This window comes from Puntigrus tetrazona, chromosome 12, assembly GCF_018831695.1.
Source record: "Puntigrus tetrazona isolate hp1 chromosome 12, ASM1883169v1, whole genome shotgun sequence".
Taxonomy (NCBI): domain Eukaryota; kingdom Metazoa; phylum Chordata; class Actinopteri; order Cypriniformes; family Cyprinidae; genus Puntigrus; species Puntigrus tetrazona.
The window spans coordinates 15,807,644-15,827,643 of record NC_056710.1 but is presented as its reverse complement, the minus strand read 5'-3'; the positions used below and the strand labels follow the sequence as shown (position 1 = coordinate 15,827,643).

At 37.1% G+C, this 20,000-nt stretch overlaps 1 protein-coding gene across 15 annotated transcripts in view; it reads left to right on the top strand.

Moving 5' to 3' along the window:
* The window catches only part of camk2g1 (calcium/calmodulin-dependent protein kinase (CaM kinase) II gamma 1), a 63,780-nt gene that overhangs the window by 12,092 nt on the left and 31,688 nt on the right, over window positions 1-20,000 (top strand). For all 15 annotated transcript variants that reach the window (XM_043253043.1, XM_043253041.1, XM_043253040.1 and 12 more), the window contains exon 3: window positions 15,928-15,987. In XM_043253043.1, coding sequence (XP_043108978.1) covers window positions 15,928-15,987 — 60 coding nt within the window. The remainder of the gene's footprint in view (window positions 1-15,927; window positions 15,988-20,000) is intronic.

The following is a 20,000-nucleotide window of genomic DNA, read 5'->3' as shown; positions in this document are numbered from 1 at the left end:
ACACACACAGTTCTAAAACATGCAGTGTCATTGAGCGCTCCTCTTTCTGTGGATTGAACTGCTGACCTAAAACACACACATTTCCCTCACTCCTGCGAAGCTGTCCTCTATCTGTCCCTTAATCACTCTGTCTGAGTCCTTCACAGTTCACACAGCACAAAGCTCAGGATCCATCCTGCCTCTAGAGACACAGAAGCGCCTCAGCTCCCAGAACACGGAGTCCCATTTCTAGCCAGCGCTGTTAATATTCAGAATTGAACAAAAAAAAATCTAGTTCATTTCCTGAAATACGTTGAGGTTTGATTTCAAAGGGTATGCAGAATAACAGTTCAAGTGTAAGTAGAATAACTGCAGTAAAGTGTCTTTTAACTAGTAAAGTAACATTTGAGACTCAAATTTAAACACTTTTTAGTTTGAAGATGTTGTCAGCCCTACTTTTTTGCAGATTTAAAAAAAAGTACAGTATAATAAAGTAATATATTTTAAAATGTAATTTATTCTTGTGACGCAAGGCTGAATTTTCAACATCATTACTCCAGTTTTTTAGCGTCACGTGATCCTTCAGAAACTATTCCAGTATGCAGATTTTCTGCTCTAAAACATTTATCGTCATTATAAATGTTTAAAGTAATTGTGCTGTTTGCATGCATCCATTTTGTTTGAATTTTTTGAAAATAAATATAAATATAAATCATTATAACATTATAAATGTCTTGACTGTTATTTGGATGAGTTTCATGTATCCTTGCTAAAAAAAAAAAAAAATCAATATATTACTAAGAAATAGAACTAACATACTAATACATACTGATTGTTTAAATGAATTGGACCAGAGTGAAGGAATGTCCAGAATGCCATTACTTTTAAGATTGAATCCTGAATTTTGCTGAGTTCATCTCCCATTGAAAACCATCTAACAGCAGTCATAAAGAATGCTGCGTTCTCTACTCTCTGATTATAATGCATTAGCACAAGACTTAAGGGCATTGGATACTTAATAACAGTGAGTCTTAGGCTGATTGATAAGCTGAAATCTCTATTGATCTCTTTCAGTAAAGCGGTTTTAATGGCTTCATTTGTGTAGTGTTGCGCTCCCTGCTTCAAACTCCTTCCTGCTGTTTCGTGAAAGGCTTCCTGTACCGTTTTTGTGCTATATAATGAAATAGGGGTGTGCTAAGTAATTGAACGAGCTGCCATTTCTCACCCTTTTACCTCTGAAAGTATGCGCAAGCATGTTATATTATGTAACATTTTCCTCCCATCTAATGTAAACTTGTTTGCATTCAGAGGAACTTTAATGAAACCACTTTTTGTACTTAAACATTAATGCGCTTTAATGGATTCCTAGGTTTAAGAGGTGTGACTTGAATGCAGTGTAATTCATTTTTAGGAAATCTGCATGAACGTGAATGTAAATGAATAAATGCAGGAGCTGTATTGAAATAAATGAGGTCAGATGTATTGAACCAATATGCTGGACAGGCAATTCATCAGTAACAAAGATACCCTGTGCTGTCTTCTATTGAAATGGTTAGTTAAAGCTAGTGCTTGTAAAAGCAGGGCGGTGTAAGTCCTTGTTTAGCTTTTATCGCTCCCCCACACCGTCTCTGAGGGTTTCTGAGAAGAAAACCTGCCGTTGGCTGTTTTAATGAGATGTATCTGTGGACATCTCAGCTCCTGTCTTCAGAGGAATGTCGGAAGAGAGGAGCAGAGCCAGTCGTTTCTTGTTGAGCGCCATTCGTGGTATCCATCTCAGCCATTTTTGTGAATTCCATTTACAGCATTATCTTGATAATCTGTATCCGAATCTGTAAGAAGCAGGAGCTGGTGGACCCGTGAAAAGCTAGTGCTTGATTAGATGAGCTTGTTGTGTTTGTTTGTTCTTCTGGGCAGAGTTTACAGCAGCTCTGCAGAGAATGCACCTGCAGGATTGTGGTATTTAAATGTTTGGAAAGGGGCCCCAAATAATCAGTGGTGGTTCATGCCATAATTTTGGTATTTATTTATTTATTTTACGTCACCGTCTTGTCCAGAAAAAAACACTTATTTCATTTAAATTTTTTGGTTTTATTTATATTATTTTGAATTGTATTGTATTATGTTATTTAAGTGTTTGTAAGGGTCTAAAGATGAGAATCAGTGGGTCACAAAACAATATTTTCTTTCATTCATTAGTTTTTTTTTTTTTTTTCTTCTGTGGCTGCCTATCTTGTCCTGGACACTTTCACTGGTGCTTTTTGTAATTTTAATTTGATTTAATTTTATTTCATAGGTGTTGCTTAGAAGTGGTCTCATCTAAGGGTGAGAATCAGTGTATCGTGAAACTGTGTTTTTATTATTATTATTATTATTATTATTATTTTTTTTATTTTACTTTTATTTCTTCTTGACCTAGACATTTTCACTATAGTATTTTTTTTTTGTTTGTTTTAGTTTTGTGTTTTGCATATTTTGACTCTGGACTTTAGTTGATTTATATAAATAAATGTGCAATAACCCAATGCCGCAATATGCGCTAGTTGTTAAGAAAAAAATAACTAAAAATATAAATTCTCTGAGAACATCAAATAAAACAATACTTGGAAAAATGGTTTGTCTTGCACATCACGCACAGCATTATCAGGGCTGGAGTGGATTAATATTATCAGAGCTGGATTATTCAAAATCAGTCAAGAGTCAAGAGTAAGACAAAGAACTACATCTTTTGACAAACAAGATAAGGTATGCTCTCATGGAGATATTCACATTTTTGCTGATATGACTCGGTACACGTTTGCATTCTGACTGGCCTATTAGCGGTGATCTTATCTCATATGTAGTTATTTGTCAGAAGAAAGTGTGTGTGAAGTATGGCAGAGAAGCTCTCAGCAGGGAAGAGTGTTCACGGACTCTTTTGAAATTTGTTTTGAAATGAACATTCTGCCTTGAGATACGAAAAACAGACACACGTGTTGCAGATCTCTTTAGGATTCAGTAAAGGAAAATTGACGGCATGCATACATACAGAGCAAAATGTGCTGCTTCGCCAAGTTACATAATTATTATTATTATTTTTTCGTTAATGCGTATAGCAAAAGGCAGAATTGTCGATGCGCTATTTAGTAAAGAGTCTTCTTTGTAGTTTCGTAAATTGCCCAAGACGAGACATCATGGGATTCAAATGCGAATCTTTTTGTAGTGTACAATAAGTATTTTCCTCTGGTGTTTACGTTATATAATCCCTCTGCTTTAATGAACGCCTCTTACGGCATCACACGCGGGTTTCTGTTCTTTGGCGTGGGGCGTTCGCCTTGCTTTTGTTGTGCTGCCTCATTAAACACGGAGTGAGCTTTTCCTCTACGGTTCTCCTGCACAGTCATGATTCTTCAAATATGGCTCCGCTGGTTGCTGCGAACAGCTGTTCACCGGTTCCTGATGGAACATCTAATTTGCTGAAGATCAGAAAGCCCATATGCTGCACTCCAACGGACTTGTGTTTGTTGGCCTGTCTGGATTTATTCAAAAGCAACACCCCCTCCCACCCGCCATAGGAAAGCCTGCTGCAGGTATGAATGGCCGCAGAGGAGGGGGCAAAAACGTCGGACTAAACAGTTTGTGCCTGTGTGTGTAGTTGTCTGTGTTTGTGCTTTAGGTCACTCCCAGAGGGCCTCATCTCTCCAAATATATCTACGCTCCCGTCTGAGGGGGGGACGCACACCTTCTCCCCGGCTATTCTTAGGCTCTCTCTCTCTCTCTCTCTCTCTCTCTCTCTCTTTTTCTCTCTCTCTCTCTCTCTTTCTCAGGTCCTGTCGGAGGTTCATCCCGTTGTGGAAATGTCAGGCACACATATAATGCTCCATAAATTACGAAGCAAGCTACTGGTCAACTTTTTGTAAACAAAAAAAAAAATTTTTTAAAAATAATTATTAGTATTATTATTAATACTACTACTACTACTACTACTACTACTACTACTACTACTACTAATAATGATATTAGTTATTTATTATATTATTTTTATATTAATTTTTAGATTATTATTTTCATTTATTTATACTATTATATTTTATATTACTATTTTTCTTCCGCCCATTTTTATTTAATTATTATTGTAATTTTTTAAAGAGAGCATAAACCGAGTATAATAAGCACGTTTAAAAGCTACCGTTCCAGAAGTTTGTCTCACCTTGAGAGTTCTTCACAGCCCTAACGCCATCTCTTCCTGTTCTCGGAGCTCGACACTCCCATTCTTCTTCCTGCGTGTCCCACTTTCCCTCTGTCCTGCGTCTCGCTCCTTTCTCCTCTTTCTTCCTCCAGAGGGCTACTTGTGAATAATTCAGTATTGTTACATTACAGAACGGGTGGCGTTTTCTCAGGAAGGGAGAGTGAGTCGCTCGGTCTCTTTTATTGCAGCGTGAGCAAACAAACGCTGCGCCTCATTCACAGACGCGCTGCTGGAGCCGGCCGTTTAGGTGTAATCAGATGCTACGGGACGCGTCTCCACACGCCTCTCTGATGCAGTTAAAATGCAGATGAAATGAGCTGAATTGGATTAAGCGCATTTGAAACATGATACAAGTTACGTTTGGTGATGTGTTCAACAGCTCGGTGCGCCTTTCAGATTGCTTGAGGAAAGAAGATGCACTCGCTTTAAAGGCGTTATACAGTACATCACACAGATGTGCATGTGTGTCTGTTAAGTCATTAGATTGCTTGCGAGACATATTCTGAATTACACCTCAGTATCGGACTCCTTCAAACTTTGTGTTTAGATGTATATTAATATAAATTCAGTTGTTTGCCATTGTCTTGAAGTGAAAAGGTTTAATATGTTCTACAGAAGAACTAAAGTCATACATGTTTGGAATATGATATTCAGTGAGTAAACAGAATTAATGAAATGAAAGTACATTTTAAATCTCCACCGACTGACAGAATGTACAGTATTCGAATGACAACTGTCCTTGTTTATGGTTAAACCCATTTGCATATATGACACAAAAACAACGTGTAATACTGCTTTTAAAATTAATTGCAATTTAGTTTTCTGAGGAAAAAAAGTGTCATTTTACTAAATTTCCCCATTAAACGCTACAATCTTGTCAGGCATATTTACAACAAATATAAATGTATGGCACGCTAAAAGATTAATTACTTGCAGCCTAAATTCTAATTAGTTGTAATTTTATTTTATGTTTTAATTTTACCACCGTCCCAGGTTTTGCCAATTCTGCTTTGCTCATTTCAGGCTAAGTAAAACTGAATATGCTTTGTTTTTCTTTTATGTATTTTTAATACGTACAAGTCAGAATAAACATGATACTGAATGGGAATGCGCTTACATTTATAACCGGCTCTACCGACACATGCTTAAGAAAATGTGCAATTTTCTACTAAATAGTATGTGATGAGCACTACAGCATGAGAGTAGGATGTATTCATGATAAAAATAAAGTATGCTGAGATTCTGAAGTGGACACTTTACTATCCCATGAGGCTACAGGAGTGGAGTAGTTGTCAGATTTAAAGATGAGTATATATGGCAGTCATAGTATCGCGAGCTGGCGGATATGTACCAAAAAGTAACTCCTTGTGGTAGAATCGTGCATTTATTATATTTCAAAAATATAATTTTTGGTTGTACCTGAAGACAAATTTATTTATTTTATTTTTTTACATCTAATCGGCATTGTGTGTTGTGATTTAAAATTAATAATAGGTCATAATAGTTGACTCCATTAGCTGTAGCTTTGCCAAGTTTGTTGTTGATTTATTTATTTTTCTCCCCCTCTCTGTCCTTTTCAGATCTCGTGTCGTTGTGAGTTAGCATGATGTTCTTTGGATCCCTCTCTCCTTGACCCATTTAACGCCCGTGGTCTTTCTGCCTCTGGGCTCTAGTCTTTCCTGCGGTTCCCTCTCTCTATCGCTCACTTCTGCGTGTGGACATGAGCGGCGTTTTGTCTTTTATCTGACACCGTGTGCATTCATCCATTCTTACAGCTGGGACGTGTGTGTGACGTGTGCCCCTCAGCTTCACAGTCACAAGTTTATCTCCAAGTTGTGACGCATGCAGATTATTGTTTCGAATTGAGACACGAAAAATGCAACGTTATGATCAGAATTAAGTTTTCATAAAAAAAATATAAAATCAAAGTTGTTGTTTTTTTTCTGTTTTTGTGACATCTACAGTTTCTCTTCAGGGGTTGTGGCTCACTTCAACTCGTTGTATTATCACTGTGGATAATACCTCAGGGGAGCATTATTCATAAACCTGAGATGAACTATGATATTTATGCTGATGGTGTTATAACTATGACACTAATGATTTAAAGAAGCTTGCGTCTGAATGTCTTTTTTGCACGCTAATATGGATAAAAAGGTAAAGGCATGTATTTTTAAGTTGGCTTTTAATGTGAAATAGTCCATTGAGTTATTAAAAAAAAAAAATCTCTCTCTATATCTCTCTATATATATATATATATATATAAAATTTTATTTCTATCTTTTTTCTCTCTCTTTTCTTTTTCTCATGGCTATTAAGAAATATACTACCATTCAAACAGTTGAATGTTTTTTTTATTATTATTATTTTATTGTTTTTATTAATACTAAACATGTTAAATTGAAAAATGACAGTAAAGAAATTTGCAGTGTTACAAAGGATTTCTATTTCTAATAAATTATTTTAAACTCATTTAAAAAATCCTAAAAAATATAAAGCAGCACTTATTTATTTTAAAAGGAAAAATAGAAAACAGTCATTTAAGAGTGTTATAAATTATCACAGATTTACAGTTTTATGGTATTTTAATAAAAAAGTCAGTACGTACTAATGTAATGATACTCATCTGTATAGTGGATGCACATTTACTTTAACTCTGAAAAATGGAAGCACTAAGTGGTTTTGTTGCATTGATGGCCTTCATCACTTTAAAATATCTCAACCAATTAGATCTTTTCATTCAGTCATTGGTTTGTTAATCAGAGTTGTGGCTAGTGTTTGGTTTGGGACTTTTTATAAGTATGTGTGAAAGGCCTTCCTGCATGGCCCGGCCCATTTTACTGAGAGACTAATAGCAGCAGCATTTGGAGGAAAAAAAAAAAGAGCCGTCATAAACGTCAGAGAGAAAGGCTTAAATGGCCTGTGAGAGATGACCGGGGTTATAGAACGTCACGCGGTGGGGAGGGCGATGCGCAGCTAAAAGCTATTACATGACGCACGCCACCTTTACCCACTGCTCTCAAATATTCGTTGAGAGGCTCTTTCTGATGAGCCGTAGCTTTCGCTTTCTATCTGAAGGGAATAATGTGCTCTAATTTGCCCCCTCAGGCCTTGGCGGGGGCTGAGGTGTATGTTGGGAATGTATTGTTTGCGTCCGTACCTCCCGTGGCTTGGTTACCGTTGTTTTGCACCACAGGTGCAGTGAGCGTTGGGCTCAGTTCCGCATTACCCAGAATCCCCTTCTTTGATTTCACTAGCCCCTGTGGAAAGTATGAATGCAGTGCTGCTGTCTGGAGATTCAGATTCCTGTTGCGGATGGCATAATTGTCCAAATGCTGTTTCTAGGGAAACACTTCCGAACCATTTCCACTAACTGCTGAATCACTTGGACTGGTGATGTAATGTTTTCAGTGTTAAAATACTTTTTCTTTATCCAGCTTAATGTGTAAAAACAACCATGTTTGGAGTAATAAATTAAAAATAACTTGTATCATATATATGACTATAACTTTTATATTATATTCTTATAATACAAGTTTCTTTTGAAAGAAATGAACACCACTGGCAGTGTTATTTTTATTTTGATATATTATACACACACAAAAGGGATTTTTTAACTGAATGAACAAACATTATGTACAAATATTACAATTTTATTTAATTTTTTTGTTTTATGTGCAAATTCAAACGAACTTTCAATTTTTTTTACATTTTGTATTTCAACTTAATTTATTTCAGTTAGTTGCCAACACAATAATTTTAGTTTTTAATGCAATGTTTAAATTAAATTTTATTTCTGCTTTAATTAACAATAGACCCTATAGTTTAGCGTCATATTTAATGTTTTCCAGGAATGAAAAGGAGGCAGTGAGTGACAGCTATACAGTAAAATAGTTTTGAAAGTTGTGAGGTTTGAAATTGTGTTATAGAATATTTACAAAGATAAGAGACTAGTCTATTCCTCACAGCCTTATTTTCATCTTTGAAAAATTGAATGACTTCTGCCCTAAGGTCCATCACAACACTGACCATTAATAAAGGTGGATTCAGTCTTCTGTCTATTTATTCATCCAGTGTGCATCTTTGTCTGTCCCTTGAGGAGGCATCTGTTGCTTCTCATGCAAATTTGGCCGAATCAAACATATTTACAAGTTTTGCCGTGACGCCGACTGTAACATATTTCAGGCCCGCAGACCTGAACCGGATCAGAACATTGTCAGTTCTCTTGGCCCGTAGCGCATCAGGGCTAATTCAACACAACCGCAGCGAATCGTATTCCCACAGCAATTACGCCAGGAGTCTAATACAGTTTGAGTAATGGGAAGAGATCAGGAAAGTCTTTGTAACCAGCCATTTTTGTTACTGTGGTGCCAGTGCTAGATTTCTAGGTGTTGGCAGTTTTGAGCTTGAATCCCAGTTTTCCAGTCAAATGTTGCTTGAAGACATATTTTGTTCTTTAGCTGTAGTCTTAATTTTGTCTTAAAATCTCAAATTAATTTTTAAGTGCCCCAATTATGGGTTATGAATGGAGTCCCGTAGAACAGGTTTACATGCATGCAAGGTCAAAAAACACTTACATTTTCTTACTTTTTTCACCCTTAATTTTTCAGCCCTTCTTTGCGTGACGCTAATCCTGTATGGAGTAGTCGATTTTATTTAAAGTGGTGTTTGTTACCTTTTAACACTAAAAAGCAGCTCCTAGTGGCAAAGAATGAATTTGCATTTTCATTCAGACGTGAAAATCAGGTTTTCCCAGGACTGTACGCAACAAGTGGGCGGGCAAAAAGACGACTTGTTTCAGTGATTCAGAGTCGACTCTTTCTTTTGAGAGACGATAACTGGATGTTTTCATACATTTAAAGCTGTGTTACACACTGCATGAAAACTCATTTTAGGGGCTCATAATAGGGGCACTTTAATACAATTAACAGAGTAGTATCTTGCTCCTTTCCTCTTCTTTTTACCTCAGGTTCAGTAATGTTTTCCATGTTTGTCTGTATAATCAGATGTTAATCTAAAAGTGGGGCAGTCTTTGCTTTTAAAGGTTTTCTGTATGGATTCGTGCTCCATTTTTATTGACATTCTTCCACTGAAGACTTTTTATAAAATACCATTTTAAGTTTTATGTTTCCCTCTGGACAGCGGCATTGTGGTGTTATCATGAGCAGAACAGAGGAAATGCGCTAAGGGGGTATCTGTTGAAAATATCAGTTCAGAATAGTCAAAGAGGGGTGTTTTGAAACCGAAAAGGGCAGAATGGATGCGGAGGAGGACGTAGCAGTGGAGATTTGAGATGCAGACACCGTGGCCTTGCCGACCAGTGCCTAGGGACATCTCTGTCTGGGTCGGATACATTCTGATAGCCTGCTGCTCAGGGCTCGTGATGTTTTTTTTTTGTGGCGTCACATTGCACAAAAAGATGTATTTCCAGGTGAATGTTAATTAGGGAATGCTGATGTTGCTAGCTATCATTCAGCTTATGGGTGAGGCTTTCTTTTAAAGGTGTACTCCAAATTTAATCCAATCCATTTATAGGGATGTAAAGTATATTGCATCAGTTGGTGGAGGGTACATACAAAATAGAGGAAAAAAAAACTTGCTTGAGGTTTCTGTGAGATGCTTTGTTACTACCAGCCTTTTCCATATGGCATAGTTAAGCATTTGACTTTGCATGTAATCTTTTTTTTTTTTTTTTTTTCCCCCATGCTATTTATACATAATAAAATCATCTGATAAACGCATACATCATATCATGTTGTGTGGCACTTACTCACTCTCTCAGTCAGTCTGGGGACTTGGCATATGTGTCTGTGTGGTTGTGGTTGGTATGGTGAGTGTTGTGAAGACTGGCAGTTTGCCCAGCATGGATTTGGCCTGGATCTTTTTTCTTTTTTTTGTATAAAACCCATCTGACCTCAGCCTCACCCTCTGCCAATGAAGAAAGTCTTTCCCAGAGCACAGAGTATTAAATGATGGTTGACGCATCCCTCTTACCCTCTTAGCTCTAACTTGCAGGTGTGGTGTATGTGTGTGTGTGTATATGAGTATATATATATATATATATATATATATATATATATATATATATATATATATATATATATATATAAAAAAAAACTTGTCAAAGCATCCAATTAATGTTTGTATAATTGTTTTTTTCTTTAATTGCTAGTAGCTAGATAGATGAGGACTGTTCATTCAACAATAATGGCTCGTCATATTTAGCGTTAGTCACTGGAAAATTTGTCATTTCATCGTTTGGAAAATGGAAGAGCCTTGGTGACCAGCTGCTTCTAGCAGATATTGACAGGCTATTAATTGTCTAGGCTCATACTGATTCTCACTCTGGGTCCAGACCCATGTCCCTGTGGCTCTGCGCTCCTCTGCGCCTGCTCTTTTCTGTTGGCCACTGCAGTTTTGTTGATTGCGACAAACACAGGAGTGCCTGTGGGCCAGTAATTGAGCCCACGGATCTCTGAGCTTCAGCACAATAAAGCAAAACACTGACAACGACTCTAAAACACACACACAAGCGTACACACTCTGTCTCTAAAAGGCACGAGTGATAAAGCAATTAAACACTGCACCATCCGTATCCATATTAGGAATAAGCATTTTCTTTTGGGGATCGGTTACCTGTGTGTGTGTGTGTGTGTTGTGGTCTCTCTAGTCGACTGCCTCTCAGCTCCTCCTCCTTCCCTCTGGCATCCTAATGAAGGCATTATCTTGACAAGTCACGAAACATGAAACTGCTGTAATTTAGCTTTTATCAATGTGTTTGCTGGTTGGGAACCGTCCTTGCCAGCTTATATCAAAGCGGAACACTTTTTGATGCTTTTTTTTATTATTATTATTTTTCGGAGATTGATTGGAAAGGGCATTATGACATTAGGGCTTGATTTGTCTCACATAATCAGACCTTTGACTAGACTGCACAAGATCTAGTCCACACCGCAGTAAAAGGGACAGTTTAACCAAATTTACTCACCCTCATGTTGTTCCAAACCTGTACGAGTTTCTTTCTCCCGTCGAACGCAAAAGAAGGTATTTCGAAGAATGATGGGAACCAAAAATTTGACGTTAGCCATCGACCTCCGTAGCATGGAAAAAAGTCAATGTCTGCCCTCAGTTAGTGTTTGCAGTTAATGATTTGATTTATAGCAAGTTTTTTTTGTATCGGTCCTTGAATACTGTCACCAAATATATTGTGATCTCTAGAAATATGTAAATAGCATATGGCAAATATATATGTAGCTTTTTAGCAATTTTGACTTCATTTTGACAAAGCGCTAGCAATAATGCTAATAATAATCATTTATAATCAGTTCACACTTTTCCTGGAAATGACGTTTATGACCGTTGCATTTCTGGCAGCTTGCTCTTCTGTTTGAGTTGTGTGAGCGTAATGCATCAGGGCGGTTAGTAAACACGCATGTTGTCTTGAGGTTGAGTCTAGGGATTTTTGGATGAGAGCTTGTGTGCGTGTAAGATCCAGAGTCACAACAGCGGCTCATTTATTTCTCGGCGGAAGAGAGGACCCGGAGATTGTTGTTATCCAAGCGGAGTCCTCACAGGATGTACAAATCAATGTATTTCACAGGAAAGCTCTCCATTGTAATGGAGCAGGTGTGCACGTCTGTGCTAGGACACCGATCGTGTGTACGCATAAGTAATTCTCAGACGAGGCCGGAGAGGACACTTCCCTATGGATGAAACAATTCAGCAAGTTTTACTTTTTGCATTTCCCGTTCATTTAAATACATCACACTGTGGAAGTGAAATGAGTTTTTATGTTGATGGACGGCGTCAGCAGGAAGTGTCGTCGGAAAGAGGAGATTTCTGCTCTACTCAGGATTATTCATATTCGTAGAGTAAATGAATGAGTGAAGGAACAAAGGAAGAAAGGCATCCTGCCATCTGAGCTGATGAGGTGACACGCACGCACATGCAGTTTTACAGTGCAGATGCTCGCGCAAGGGATTCTGCTTCAGAATTGCGATTCTGCTTCATCAAGTACACGTCTCACGTAATCCTTTCTCTTACACACACACACACACACACACACACACACACACACTGCCTCTGGTGATTAGTGGTGCTTTTGCGTCACCATACTAATTCAGTCTTTCTTTCCCATTCCATGCAATTCATTTCAAGTTCCAGTTAATTCACTTCCAATACAGTTTCAGTGCCAACTTGAATTATAATTCTAATTTACATTTTTCTAATTCAGTTCAGTTTCAACTATTTGTTTTACTGATACCTTAACTTTCAGTTACATTATAATTTTATTCATGTTCAATTCTTGTTTCAGTTAATTCAATTATTTTCATTGCAGTTTCACATATTTTGCACTTCTCTTCTCTAAACCCTATTTTAAATGGCTCTTTATGTACTGTCTATTTGGTGCGCATTCAACTTAATTTCCATTTGCGTTTCAATTCATATTTTGTTTTTTGACATGCTAATTTTTAAACTATGGTCCTAATGAAGTTTAGGGCAATTTTCTGAGGCTTTCTTTCATATATATTTTTTTGTTTTTATAAGTTAAGTTCTTCAAATTAAATTTTTTTTCAATTAATTTTTTTGAATTTATTAATTCATTATTATTATTTTTTTTATTCCAGTAAATTCATTAAAATTTTGGATTTGGGTTTCGATTTGAGGTTTTACATTTCCATTACACACATAATTTAAAGCATTTTTGAATATTAGAGCTGATATATTACACATTATACACATTATCTGTGAACATTTATAACAAAAGATGTGTTTCACATTCAGTGCAGGTTCAGTATTTTTGTTCCAGTGTTTGGCCTCCTCTGTGTAACCTTTCAGTGGCTCCCTTTCCCCCAATTGTCTTCCTGCCTGTACTGCTCTTATTCACCCTTTACACAGAATGTCAGGACAGAGGGCCCTTTCTATCTCTACCCTGCGATTAATTATGCATCAGATTAGAGGGCTGTGTGTGTCTGTAATACAATTACTGCAGCATGAGAGTGTGTTATCTTCTGTAGTGAAACTGAAGTAGTTTGATAGCACCACACTGATGTGTGTCTGTGTAATATAGAAGGGAGTTTCCTCTCCAGTTACTTTTGGGTCTGTGAAACTTCTGAGATATAATAATAATGTATTCAACTTCTGCTTTAGTGGACTTTAATCAGTCGGGATGTAAATGAGGCTGTGAGGAACAGAAGATCGGTCCATTCAGTGGAGTGCACTTTTTGCAGTTTCTATATTCACGTATTTAGCAGACGCTTCTGTTTAAAGGTATTATCAGTTCATGCATTCCTAAGAATCGAACCCATTTCGTGTTTACTGCTAGCAAAGGAATTCACAATGTATTATACTTTACAAAACTGTTTTTCTTTTACTCTGATAATGATAATATTGCAACTGATGCCGTATTATCGCTTCAAAGCAATGGTGCGCATCTTTTGCTGCTACTGGTTTTAATGCAGTGTATATTTTGTGTTTGGAGAAATAAATTTAGGCTGTGAATGTAAACACAAATATCACGAGGAAAGATCTAGAGTTTAAAGCTAACATTTTAATGCTAAACCAGCTCATATAAACAGTAGTCTTAAATTTTGCTGGTGTGGGAGCGATGTAGATATTCTGAAGCCCTAAAATATCCTCACTTTATGGCTGTTTTTTGAGATCAGCAGAAATGGAGAACTGAAAAGAGGAACATCTACATGTGTATTTATATATCTGTTTGCTAAATATAACATGTATACTTTTATTTACTCTCTACCATGCACTCTCCGCGTATACATCTTTGTTTTCTTAGTTTTCTCTTCGCTTCAGCTGCTAGCTCGTGGGATCACATGGGTTCATTGTGGCTCTGTGCTGATCCAGTAACAGGGATTTGGTGCCATCTTGGCACTCTTCTGCTTCTGCGGTTGGAGTGTGTGTGTGGTCAGTGTTGGCCAGCAGTGAAAGGGCTGTGGAGGAAAACAGTATTTGTGCCAGCGGCATGCTAAGGGTTAATCTTCCACTGGGTCACAGGGCAAGATGGGAGAGGATGTAATCCTGTTAGCTTGGAGCAGGTCTGGTGTGAGGGTGCGTGTGTGTGTGTGTGTGTGTGTGTGTGTTTGCATGTGTGAAAGGCTAACACATAATCTAGCTCAGATAAAGAAAGTCAACAAGACAGAACGAAAAAAGCAGGATTTCTGGACCATAGACAGCACAATATGTGGAAAATTATAATGGATGCATGCATGCACAATCAAATAACATATTCAATCAAACCAACGACCGAATCAAAAAGGGCACTTAGCTTCCAGTAGATGTGCTTGTTAAGTTGATTAGATGCGGTGTTTTGTATTACATGTCCTTTCAAAAGTGGCAATTTATAAAACGTAAGAATCATGGTTTCACTGTGTTTTTACAAAACGTTCTATATTTGATTCTGTAGTTCACTTCCCAAAACCTTATCTACATCTAAGGGAGCATTTTTACTGAAATGGAACCCAACAACTGAACAACTTGGAACAATCTACATGTCAACAATACATGCAATACTGGTTTGAAAGTTTGACAGAAAGAAGATGTCTTTTGTGCCGCCTACATTTTGGAGCAGTCTTAATGTCAAGAGCACACCTTAAAATGCTGCCTACGTAGGCAGCCCACTAGGTTTTGGACCAGGGCCAGTTAGGAGGTCAGCTAGACTCTTTCTTAAGAATGTCAGATTAGACAGCATTATTATTTGTAGGCTGACTCGAGCTGATGTGTTTGAGGAGATCTGGGTGGATGAAAGCTGCGAGTATTAGACTGTCCATAACTATTGCACAACGTGCACGATGTGGTAATGTTCGCTAAACGTTTCTTTCAAGATGTTGGCAGTCACTCCACTTGTGATTGCTTAAGTAATGACACACATTCTACGAACGAAGTTCAGGAGTGGCAGGTTTGGATGATTTGTGTACGTTTTAAGGATGTTTAGATCTTTTAGGGATGGAAACACTGATACAATTACTGATTAAAAATAAATTTTATTTGATGCAGTTAAGTTTACAGCTGGTTTAATATTTGATATGCAAGGTCTCGTGAAATAGCATTGCCTGTCTGAATATAATCTGTCAAAACATTGTTTATTTGACATTAAAGCCTATTATTTTCTTCTAAAATATGAATCACATCCAATTTCACTGGCCTCCAGCAGTGCATAGTGGGTGATTTTTACATTGTGAAGATGAATAAACCCCAGTCAAGACATTGAGCTCCTATTTAGACTCCTGCGCTTGTGGTGTGTGTGTGTTGCAAGTGTGAGGAAATGAGCCCTCGGGCTTGTTTGTTTAATTTTACACAACATTCATCCTTCGAGCTGACACAACCGTATTACATGTTTCAGTAATAAGCCCTAGATTAGCTTGAACCTCACCCCCACTCTCACACACACACACACACATACAATCACACACAATTTACAGTATCTTACCATGACCGGACCAAAGCCACAAAGCTTGGATAACTATATTTCCACAATAATTTTATTTATGTTTATTTTATTTGAATCAATTGGTTATTCCCTCTTAGCTTAACCAGCATTTCGATTCACGTCTATGACACCTATGGAAAAATGTTCTCTCTTCTGGGAAGAGAGGACAGAGCTGCTCGCACCTCAGCTGAGGTGTTCTTTTTATTTTATAGCTGTAAGAACAAGCCATCAGCCACCTCAAATATCCAACCTGCTGTTTTTTTTCTCATTCTGTCCTTTGCAGATCATCAGAAACTGGAACGTGAGGCCCGAATCTGTCGTCTACTCAAACACCCCAATATTGGTGAGTAACACTAAAGCTGTCAAAATGAGAATAAATGAATTAGTTGTTAATAAAATACATTAATTGTAACACTTTATACTGTATCGTTCAAAAGTCTGGTGTCAGTTTGGAAGAAATTAATTATTGTATCCATCAAAGGTGAATTCAATTTATCTATAGTGACAGCAAATAGTTTTGTTGATTCCTAATTTGAATAAATTCTGTACTTTTGATCTTTCTGTTCATCAAAGAATCCTGAAAAGTCACCATTTCCACACAAATATGAAGCAGCACAACTGTTTTAAACATTAATAATCAGGGAAGTTCATGAGCATGAAGCAAAAGGATCATGTGACGCTGAAAACTGGAGTTACAGCTGCTGAAAATTCTGAACTGCCATCATGGAAATAAATTACTTTTTAAAATAATTCAAATAGAAAATGGCTCTTTTAAAATTTTAATATTATTCCACAGTTTTACAGCATTTCTGATTAAATAAATGCAGCCTCTGTCTTCATAAAAGACAAAATGCATAAAGTCATACCAACCCTAAACTTTCAAATGAGACTTTCACCTTCAAATGGTGGTATACATGTGAGTTTGTCGCAGTGAGCATCGGCAGCTTTGTGAGTGTTTATGAGTGTGTGTGTGTGTGTGTAAGCTGGAGCCAGTTATCACTGGGACTGAATTAGGTTGAAGTATTTTTGCAGCAAAACATACCATGTCCTGCAGAACAGCCTCTCCCAAAACTAACAAAATAAGGACTGTGAAGGGGAAAAGGAGCTCAGAATTTAGTAGGCAGCAAGAGAATGAATAAGAAAGCAAAGATGGAATTAAAAGAAGGAAAGGAGATTGAAAGTGAGAGAGGCTGATCGATAGAACGAGGAGAAGACTTAAGAGGGCAGAACGACTGAAGGGAAGAGAAAAAAAAAACAGCAGAGCCATCGAGATGGGGGCGAAGGCGACAAAGAAAGAGGTGAAGGTAGAGGGATGGCGAGAACGGCAGAGAGAGATGGAGAGGAATAGAAGAGGAGTGGAGCTCTATAAATAACTGTGCTGAGGTGGGAGATGCTGGTGGGCAGCAGTTCAGCCCAAATACCGTCATTATCACCAATGAGCTCCGGAGAACTGCAAAAGAAGAGGCGAGAGAGCGCAAGAAAACCACTAAGAAGATGAAGGAAGACATGCCTGCTTGAGATTAGGGGGTATTAGATGTTTGTTAATTATTAGTAATCTTATCTTTCCATTTGTGTTCATCAAGTATCAAATAATAAGAGAGAATAATTAAATGGAAGGGTCTCACTGGAATGTTTACTTGGATCATGGTTATTAAAATATAAGCCATTTTCTTTATTAAATTTTCAACAAAAATAACTACGTTGTAATATGTTCTGTTATATTACAGTGATAATTACTTAGCATGTTATATATTTATTCCCCCGGGGCCGTATTACAGAAACATTCAACTCTAGAATCCTGTCTTATCTGTTTGGTAACCATGGTGATTTCAGTAAGAATCTCATTTAGGATGGAAGACTTGAGACAGGGAGTTTCTGTAACGTAATCCCTAATATATATTTTGAGATGATTGCTTTTGCTTGCTTGGCTGTTCGAGTTTAACACATTTCACAATCTATAAAATCTATAGTTTATTTTTTAAGTGTTTGTTTTTTTAATTTGTCTAAAATTATTTCAGGAAAACAATAGGCAGCGTGAGTTGTATAGAGATTTGCTGGAAAAAAAAATGCGACACTTCTCAAACTTATTTTAAGTTTGCGTTTTACGTCTCATGTTATTGATTTACAGACAATAATATTAAAATAAATCTCAAATATCTCAAAGTCTGTTATGTTCTCCAACACAGCATTTATTTGATTTATTGTGAGAAAGCGTAACGTAACACAGTCTTTATATTTAATATATAATAAGCCATTACTCCGGTTTCTTCTTTGTGTTGAAATAGATTTGCTGCATACTATTTTTTTTTTTTGGAAAATGACAAAATGCTTTCAGGGTTCTTTTGATGAATAGCAAGTTCAAAAGAATAGTATTTAAACTTAATTATGTTCGTTGAATATTACATAACTCTCAACTTCCACATATCTGCCATACTGCATCTTCAACACTTTTCTGAGTTGTATCCCACGGTTGACCTCAACTTCACACCCTATCCAGGGTCTTTCTCCTTCATTCTCTGTGTCTCACTCCTTCCTCTTTTTTTCCACTGTCTCACCATCTCCATCGGATGTGTTTTCTTATTCTCATCTCTGTTCCCCCTCAGGCGATGCCGTTCCTTTTCTCCTGCTCCATCACCTGTATCACTCTTTCTCTCCTTCATTTTCCCTTCTGTCGTCTCTCCTCAAGTGGACAGCTTGTCATGTTTTCTGCTTGGGCTGCACATAAGTGCTGAACAATAGAGCCAATGAAGGAAAAGAGATGGGGAGAGAGAGAGAGAGAGAGAGAGAGAGAGAGTGTCTGAAAGGTTAAAGAGGAGAGAGGACCGAGTGCTCATAGTCACTGGTGCAGTTGACACACTAATGTGTATCTCTCTTTCACTCAGCTAGTCATGTGTTTTATATATATATATATATATATATATATATATATATATATATATATATATAATATATATATATATTATATATATATATATATATATATATATAAAGAAGGTGACAATAATTATACATCTATATATAATAATAAAAATAATCATCTTATCATCATCATCATTATTAATATTATTATTATTATTATTATTATTATTTTTGTATAAATAAAAAAAAAAATTGCACAAACTTAGTTGCTAAAGAATTGATACACTATTACTAATTATACTTTAACGTAAACTGTTCCACATTTCTAATTATTATTAGTATCAGTATTATTATTAATTATTTGGAAAAGTAAGAAAGAAGGTGGTGTTGTTTTTAATGTTGTAAAAATAAAGACAATTTTAAACCTGAAAACATGAATGCTTCCCTTTCTTCCATTGGTTAAAGAAACGGGTAGCCCTACCTTCAAACTAATGGCCATTGGTTAAACCCATGCTCAAACAAACGGAGCAGTGTTTTGAAAGCGCTAGTGTTTACACTGTCTGTGAAAAGTGGAATGGTGTAGTATTTTAATTTATTTAATTTAAATTTTTAAAGGAATAGTTAATTATGTCATCTTTACTGACCTTCAAGCACTTCCAAACCTGTACTGGAAAGTCACGTAGGTTTGGAAGTGCTTGAGGGGGAGCAAATGATTACAGAATTCTCGTTTTTGGGTGAACTATTCCTTCAAAATGACCCTCACCTTAAATATGGCCAATGATATTGCAGCCAAACGCGTTTCCATCCACTTAAATGGGCTTCCAGCCTAGTCGTATATTGTTAAATATCGATATACGTCCCTTTTTACGGAGTACACTGTATTTGCCTCTCTCTCTGAAGGTTTAGGACTTTATTAAACTCGAGCTTCTGTAATTACTGGCATAATGGCGGCTCGTGTTTGCAGTCTCAGTGTCAACAAGCTAGGGCCTTGCTTGTCAAACAGTCATTCTGAGGACTATTGACTCGCTGCGTTACTAGATAAGTACTTTATCTAATATATGTATTTTCCAGCATCAGATTTGCCTCAATCCCTCTGTTATTTACCCTCTGTCTCTTTCCCTCCCTCCTTCAACTAGTTGCTATGTTGCTCTTTCTCTCAGCGCTCTCATAAGGCTCCTGCTATTCTGGGCAGTGTTTACTCAACTCACTCTCCTTCTTTCTCTCTCTCACTCGCTCTTTCTCCATCCAACCCCCAACCCAATACACTCGGTGTGTGTCACTGTCTACGTGACACACTGCTTGTGTACATAAGTGAGCTTGTCATCCATCCTCTCTCTCTCTTTTCGATGGATACTCTTTTTTTTGTTATTTCATTTGGCCATGTGCTCATTACGGATAACTTAAGTCTGCAAACGTGCTTCGTAATTGTAAGCGCCTCTATAATAGCGTGTACGCCGCATGTTCTCATCAGATGGTGTTATAAACGCTGTGTGATGG